The sequence below is a fragment of the Triticum urartu genome, chromosome 4A (assembly GCF_056163025.1).
Source record: "Triticum urartu cultivar PI428250 chromosome 4A, HENAU_Tu73, whole genome shotgun sequence".
Taxonomy (NCBI): domain Eukaryota; kingdom Viridiplantae; phylum Streptophyta; class Magnoliopsida; order Poales; family Poaceae; genus Triticum; species Triticum urartu.
Window position 1 is genome coordinate 235878848 of NC_141876.1, and position 8714 is coordinate 235887561.

The 8714-nt window shown below is 48.3% G+C and overlaps 1 protein-coding gene across 1 annotated transcript; it reads left to right on the plus strand.

Moving 5' to 3' along the window:
• Window positions 1-7328: 7328 nt before the first annotated feature.
• Window positions 7329-7868, plus strand: LOC147975472 (uncharacterized). The gene has a single exon (XM_087520439.1). It carries the CDS (start codon window positions 7329-7331, stop codon window positions 7866-7868), a length of 540 nt encoding a protein of 179 aa, XP_087376565.1.
• The last annotated feature ends 846 nt before the right edge of the window (window positions 7869-8714 follow it).

The following is an 8714-nucleotide window of genomic DNA, read 5'->3' on the forward strand; positions in this document are numbered from 1 at the left end:
GCTAAGTGTGTGAACACGATTTGGTAAAGGTAGTGGTGAGAGACCATGTAGGAGTATATTGTGGGTTGTCTCATTGCAGCCGTCCTTAGGAACTGAGTTCTGTGTTAGTGATCCATGAACAGTTACTACCACAAATTGGGCTCCGGGCGCTCCAAGCTCTCTCGACTTATTAATCAACCTGATCTCTGTCCAGGAGTTGCAACTAGTTTCTGGTGTTTGTAGGTTGTGTTAGTAGTCTACCAAGTGGCACCCAGTACAGGTGGGCTTTGGACAGACTAGGCACAGTGGCATGGTGTACGAAGTGGCACCCAGATGGTGGGCTTGGGAACCCTGCTCACATCGTTTGGGGCCGTGAGCGACACCCCGGCCCGATCTCCTTACGGATGGAACCCGAATAGGCGATAAACCTGGACTAGAGACTTGTGTGTTTAGTTAGGTTGTGGCCAACTCCCTCGCCAGGCTTCCGCTTGAAGGTTGCCGAGGTACACGATGTGTACATGGTCGTAAGCGGCGAGAGCATGTGTGAAGAAGTACACCCCTGCAGGGTTATCATTATCTATTCGAATAGCCGGGTTCCTCGGATATGGAAACTTGGACCCCTTGCATCGTTCATAGACAAGTGAAAGTGGATACTCTAAAATGCGCAAGATAAGCGTGAGTGCTATGGATGGCGTTCTCGTAGGGAGACGGGAGCGGATCCATAGTGGTGTATTGGTATGGTGAATATGTGGACTCGTGTGCGCCACCTCAAAAGAGTTACTTGCAGTCGTAGTTCAGCATAGCCACCGAGTCAAAGCTGGCTTGCTGCAGTTAAACTCCACCACCCCTTTGTTGATACCGATGCATATGTAGATAGTTCTCATGTAAGTCTTGCTGGGTACATTTGTAATCATGTTTGCTTATTTTATGTTTTGTAGAGAGACTTCAGTCTCGCTAGTAGTTCCACGTGGACATCGATGTTTAGCTTGTTACCTCAGCTACGATCTTGTGCCCTCGGCAGGATCTGGTAGATAGTCAGGCTTCTCAGCCTTTTTCATTTGTAGAAGTATGTACTCAGACATGTTAAGCTTCCGCATGTGCTTTGACTTGTATGCTCTGAATGTTGGGTCATGAGACCCATGTTTGTTTTATCTCACTCCTCGGAGCCTAATGAATAAATACTCTGAGTCGTAGATTCTTGTTGTGATGCCATGTTGTATTGCACATATTGAGCATATTGTGTGTATGATTGAAATGCTTGGTATGTGTGGGATCCGACAACCTAGTTGTTTACCCTTGGTAGCCTATCTTATGGGGAAATGTAGTGTTGTGCTTCCAGGAGCCATAGTAATCCGCTAAAGCCCGGTTCACCAGAGTCCTGCTAGCCCAGCACTACTGCTCTAGAACACTTGACTGGCCGGCATGTGATTCACTTCGTTCCTGTGTCTGTCCCTTTAGGGAAATGTCACGCGGTGACCTCCGGAGTCCTGCTAGCCTGCTACAGCCCGGGTTCCCAGGGTCCTGTTAGCCCAGTTGCTACAGTCCGGATTCGCACACTGCTGACCAACATGCTCGATGTTGATTCATGTATGCCTGTCCCCGTAAGTTAGTGCCACTTTGGGTTCACGACTAGTCATGTCGGCCTGGGTTCTTTGTCATATGGATGCTAGGGACACTATCATATATGTGAGCCAAAAGGGGCAAACGGTCCCGTGCCATGGTAAGGCGACACTCGTGGGAATACCGTGCGTCAGGCCGCAAAGTGATATGAGGTGTTACCGGCTAGATCGATGTGACTTGGAATCGGGGTCCTGACACCCCCCGTCTCCAGCTCCTGGCCGGCCCGATCCGCCGCCTCCCCTTCGTCTCTAGAGCCTGGTCGACTGGATCCACCGCCACCCCTCCGTCCCACCTCCTGGCCGACCACCGGCGCGGGCGAGCAAGCGACGGCGGATGCCGGCGCGAGGGAGCCCGCCTCGCCTGGAGGCGGCGAAGCCGCCATGGACTTTCGATAGCCGCATCCTCCTTCCATGCTCACTGCCCGACGGCTTGGTAGAGTAGATGACGGCCCCGACGGAAGCTACGGCGAACGACGCGGCCAATGGAGCAACTCCGCAGTGGAGGCCGCATCGGGGCGCCTTGTGACAGCCTGGTTTTTGCCCTCTCTTATTTGTTTGAGTTTCAATTTGAATTTTTTTTGAAACTTGGAATTCTTGAGTCTTTTCATTTGGACATAAACACTTGGGCATCCTTGGCTTTCACCCAACTGCTTCATTTCTCTCCCAAACCCTCATTTCACTTCTGATCCACCTCAAAATAATCTTTGGAATATTTTTCATAAATGAAAAATATTCATTTCCTCTCAAAAACCCTTAGGCAAATCTGTTTGCTCCAAAGCAACCCTAATTTTAATGGCTCAGAAAATTCTGAGATAATTTGCAAATATTCTAGAGACCCTAGGGCACCTCCCTGAGCAAAAATATTTCATCACTTTTCGGAATATTTTTGCTACAGAAAATCTTTTCTGTTCTGGACAGAAATGGTGGTTTCTACAGCAACTACCATTTTACTTACTCCTTTTGACCTGAACTTTCTTGTGCTTATTTACCTTAGTAACTCTAAGCTAGCCTCCAAAGCACAGCTCCAAACACCCAGCCATTTGAGCACAGTAACATCACAAAGTTACTGACCATAAACTTACCTGGTTTGTAAAATCTTCTCTACTGCACCTGGATCCAAACCAAACCATGGTAAACTTCAAAACCACCACGAACAACATGCCAGACATGATTTTTTGGACGAAGGCTAGCCTGAGGAGAGAGTTCGCGCCGTGACCACGCGTGTCCATGATGCCAGGCATGCGTGTCGACACGCTCTGGGTGCCGCCGAACGCTCTGTTCGCGCGTGCTCGCTTCCCCTGCCTGCCCAACCTTGCCAAAACTCGCCACCATCACCATCTCGACGCCCTTAACTCCGCCCTGGCACTCGCCGATGCCGGAGCTCGCTGGAGCGAGCACGGGCAAGGTCCGGCCAGCCCAACAGTGCGGAGCGCACTGTGCTCGTCGTCACCCCCCTTCATCCTGTGCTCGTCTCCGCTCGCCCACAGTGGCCGTGTGAACTCCGTCGCCTTCTCCCCGTCTCACTAACACCGCTCGTCGCCGGGCGCCGTGGACAGGTGTCCACCAACGGAGCCCGAAGCACCCTCGCCACTCGCCTATATATAGATCCCCTCCCAACCTCCTCGAGCATCCTCCAGTACTCACATACACTCCACGGTCGAGTAGGAAGCCGTAGCCTGGCCGGGCAGGCCTTGGGCCACCGTCCCCGAGCTCGAGCTCACAGTCGATCCCCTCTGGTCGCCGCGGCAGCTCCAGCCCCTCCCAGGCCTGGGCGACCCATCCAGGACCTCCGCCTCTCTCCGGTGAGGCCGTCTCGCCTGCTTGGAGCCTCTGGAGTTGCCCCTGCTCGCCGTCTTCTTCAAATCCGGCGACCTCCTTGTTCCAGCTCCGCTCGCAAGCTAGATTCCAACACCGTCTGACCACCCCTAGCCACGCTAGGGGTACGGGCAGGTGCGCCTCGACCTCCTCTCTCTAGCCCTCCCTCTCGTTTTCGCCAAAGAGCCCTCGTCGCCGGCGAGAGCTCCGGCGAAGCCGCAGCCATCTCTGTTTCTCTCCCCCTCTTCCTCCACCTGACTAGCGGGGCCCGCTAGTCAGCCACTCAGTACGCACGCGAAGCAGTACGAGTGGTGGTGCCCCTGGGCTTTACGCCTTCGACGTACCCCCCAGTCTTTTTCTTTTTATTCAAATTCATTTGAATTTACAGAACACTTCAAACAGTTATAGCTTTTTAACCATAAGTCAAAATGAATTGATTCTTTTTGGATTGTGTTGTTTGAAAGAAAATCTAACAGCTCACCAAAGATGAGATGTTTCTGAGCTGTTTAGAAGTTCTGGTGAATTTCAGAAGTGTTCTTGATATTTTCTTTTTGTGTTTGAAATTATTTTCAGAAGGTGAGGCTTGTCTTGAGGATCACCAAGAGGCTTGTGAACCTCATCTGCACTAAGGCAAGCCACATCAACATTTTTATGATGCCATTTCAATATTTGTGATTTTCTCACTTGAATGAAATGGTTAATCCTTGCATTTAAATAATAATTGAGTTATTTGCATTCTGTTAAATGTTGGACAGTTGTTATGCTTGATTCACAGAATAGTTGAAACTAGGTTAGTGGATAAAGCAGGTTAAGATATGATGTTAGAAATAACTTTTTTGAACATGTTAATAATTATTTATCTATGTTTTGCCTCCCTAAAATTGATAAAAATTTGTTAGAAAATATTCTGTTAAATACTTGTTAAAATCATAATACTTGTTTTACAGAATGTTTGAACCTAATTTAGTGATAAAGAAACTAAGGGTTGTTGATAGTGAAATCTTTTGTTATGCATATGGAAAAGTTATCGGAGTAACTTTCTTGCTTAAGAAATTAGTGAAACTTGTTGAATATTTTGGTTAAGTTGTCAGTCATTTTGAGCTAGTAGAGTAATGTGAGTTGTTGACGGTTAAGCTTGGAGTGTATATGGAAGACATGGGTCATTTTATCATTATGTGATGCATGTGTTGTTTTGCATTTCATGGCATGCTATGACACCGGTCATTTTGATTTGAATTTGAATATAACTCAACTTGAATATACCGTTGACTGGGTCATGGTGCCGCTGAATCGAGTTCTTTCCAGTGCAACCACATTTGCCTTTATGGGAAGGCCTTGATTCGGTCCATTGACACGGCCTCTGGTCGGTGCCTCCATCTAGGGAAGGTTATGCCGTGCTTGCCCTGGCCCGGTAAGCAGACATAATCTTGTGTGCTCGTTGATGAGATTATGGTACCGAGTCCCCGAGTGGGAGTGTTCCCGAGTGGGAGTTTGACCACGACGGTGGTCGGGGTTGTCTTTGGTAGACACGGGGCCACCCAGGACCAGCCCGTTGGGGATTTGGGTCGGAGTGGCCAGGAGAGTGTTGTGGCAATGGAGGGGTTTTGTCGGAATGTCGTTGGTCCATCCGAATGGGAGTGCGAGGCCATGGGTTCCGTGGTGTGGGTACAGTGTGCTACCTCTGTAGAGTGTATAATCTATCGATAGCCGCGTCCATTGTCATGGACACCTCGTAGTAGGTCCCACCATGAGTCAACGATTAATAAAAAATTGCACACTAAGCTGTAAACTCTGCATTGTTGACGATGGCCGAAGGCCATCGAGGAGATTGGGATCAGATAATGATCGTGGTGGTGATCGCCGTAAGGATCACGAGTCATTTTGTTAAAGACCACATTGGTGGTGTGTTTTACCACGTTGGTGGTGTGTTGTACCACGTTGGTGGTGTTTGTGATCTGAGGATGATCATGCTTGGTAAGTTGTCCTGAGGGACGTTCGAGCATGATCACATCATGTTGACATATAGTGTTGCATTATTAATAATTGGTTAAATATCATGATATTGTTTGTCGTTATGATTATGCTTGTTGTGAGCTTGCAAGTACATTCAATGTACTGACCTGGCGTGTCATGCCAGATTTCAAGAAAGTCTCGTTGGAAAGGAGCGCTGTTCGAGTCTAGATCGTGTCCACATCGGTGTCCCTTAGATATGGAGCTTCCGCTATGACATTATTCTGCTGCCACGTAGTTGTTCGGATCGAGGCCCCTTTATGTTCACTAAATAATGTACATATTGTTCTGCCGCACCGAGTGTGCCGCTTGGCCTCGACCGCTGTTGTAATATGAACTCTGTTCCGCTAGCATCAATAAAGCGGTTGTTTTCTATACCAATATGTTGTGTGTTGCCAGAAGACATGGTCTCTGGGCTAGCAATGCATGGTAAACCGGTCGCTCTGAGCCGGGGTGCCACAACGATTGGTAACAAAGCCGCGCTGACTGTAGGCCACGCTAGACTACGACGCGTTAACTAGACGTTAGGCGCGAGTAAATTTGAGTGCCGGTAGCAGTTATAGCTGGTTGTTGCATTCTAGTCATTTGATTATTATTGTTATGCTAACCTGCTAATGGTTGTGAGTGTAGATGGCTCCGGTGCCGTATCCGTGCCAGTTGCAGCTGATGTCGTACACGTCACCGCACCTTCTCCGCAACGTGTGGCGTTGGTTGTACCCTCACAGAGATGAACCGGTCTACCGTGTGTACCGGGAGCGTCTAGCAGACTCAGTATATGAGTACCACGTAGTGGTTACTCTACGCACCAGTTACGATTCCGGCTCTTACACTCGCACTTCTCGGAGCGGTTATGCCTCCACCGCTTCTCAGGCTGTCCAGTTTGCCGCATTTGAGGTCCTTGTCAAGCTTCATTATACCGAGGTTCAAACGCAGCACCACCCAGGTTTCTATTACTACCCATCTCTGCACAACAATGGTCGTGTTCGTTTTCCTCTCGTTGACTCGGAGTCTGATAATGTTGCTAGCCTTCTTTCTTGCTATATCACTGCTAGCTATCTGATTATCCACGAGCTGGCTCGAGAGCTGACTTGTGCCCATACTGCTTTAGCCGCTACCTTGGTCACTACTAGATCCACCACTACTCCGTCCTCACTGGGATTTACCCCTTATGTCCAAGTTAGTTCTAGCTCCCCTATTTCGCCGGTTACTCCCCCGAGTAGCACAGGTGTCTCGGCCGTGAACCATCTCAGTGCTCCTGCCGAGTGGGTCTCACTTCCTGCTACCCCTGCAGCCCCGATGCTTCATCCTACCCCTGCCCATGAGAGAGAGCCATCGAGGCAGCGTCATCGTGTTACCTTTAACCCGGATGTTTCCGTTACCCACGTCAGTTCGGGATCCGAGACCGCTTCAGGGGAGGACACCGCAGCACCAGCAGAGCAGTAGTGTCTTTGAGTATTCTCAGTCATCTAGATGGTGTACGGATGTAGTTGTACGAGTCATGATGCTTCATGTATGAGGGTAGTGGAACCAGTCATGTTGTTTAATTTTCATGTATGAGTCCATGTATAATTATGTTGGGACTTTAATCGCCGTATTTTCTTCGCTCTTTTGTCTTTTTCGAGATTTGTTGCTGGCTTTTCCCCAATTTTATTCTTGGATGTCTCTCATCTCGATTGCGTTGTCTTGGAAAAAATCCTCAATAGGATGACATGGGGAGGCAGCAGTAGCAACGTTCGTGAGGGAACTCCTGTTCATCGTTCCGCACGATAGGCAGGATATTCTTCCGAGCCGTACGTTCAGCCACCACCTCCACCACCTGATCCTCCCTGCACCGAGCAAGTTCTGCGTATGTTTGAAGAGAAAAGGAACAATGATCTGATTGAAATATTGAGAAGTGTGCAAGCTATGGTTGGACAGAATGGAAATCAGAATGATCATCACTCAAAGCTGTTAGATTTTCAGAGGACCAATCCACCCAGTTTCAGTCAGGTTGTTGACCCATTGGATGCAGACGATTGGTTGCGCACCATGGAGAAAAAGCTTCAGGTCGCCCGTACTGAAGGAAATGATAAAGTCCCATTTGCAACCCATTACCTTGAAGGTGCAGCTGCCATATGGTGGGAAAATACAAAATCCATGTGGCCGATTGATGAGGAAGTCACCTGGGAAAAATTTAAGGATAAGTTTCGCAAGTATCACATCCCCACTGGAGTTATGAAGGCTAAGCAGTGTGAATTTCTCGCGCTCGTCCAAGGAAATCAGTCTATGGCTGAGTATCTGCAAAAATTCAATCATTTGGCCCGTTACTCTCTGTATGACGTGGCCACTGAAGAAAGGAAGATTGACAGATTTCTTGGAGGTTTAAATCCACAACTTCGGTGTGCCCTCAATATGTTTGATTTCACCGATTTCCAAACTCTGGTGCACAAGGCGTTCATTGCTTAACGGGAGCACAAGCTTATATCAGATAATAGGCCGGCTAACAACGACAACAAGCACAAGTTTGAGCCAAAGAAGGATGGACAACCTGTGAAAAAGGCTCATACCTGGCAGCAGACTCAGGTGGAATACAAGCCAAATTGGAAGCAGAATGTTAACAGGACCACCACTCAAGTCAAGAATATTGTAACCATTCCAACACATGAGGAGCGCCAGCGCAATAATACTTGTTTCATTTACGGGAAGCACGGACATTATGCCAAACAGTGCCCCAAGAACCACAAGGTGAATGCCCCGAGCAGGCCACAACTCAACTTTATGGAGTCAGGGCGAACCCAGCAAAACTTCACTGGGCACGTGAATCATGTCTCCGCCGATGAAGCCCAACAGAAGCCAGAAGTCGTCATTGGTATGTTTTCTTTTAATGACATACCTGCAGTAATTCTATTTGACTTTGGGGCTTCCCATTCTTTTATTTCTCGGAGTTTTACCGCCCAAAACAATTTTCCTTGCACCATTTTGGGCAAAAATATGCTGGTACAAACCCCGGGATCTATAATTAAGAGCAATCTAGTCTGCCGTGATCTGGAGATCAATATCAACGGGGTCTACTTTCCACCATCTTTGATAATCATTGAGTCTGAGCAGTTGGATATTATATTGGGTATGAATTGGTTGACCAAATATCAAGTTTGCATAAACTGCGCAACCCGAGAAGTCAATTTGACCAGTCTGGATGGGCAGCTCACCAAATTCTATGCTCGCAAGCCTGTACCCAAGCCAGAATTAGTTTGCACCGCTCTGGTGGAGTTGGAATTTATTCATGTGGTCATTGAGTACCCAGATGTGTTT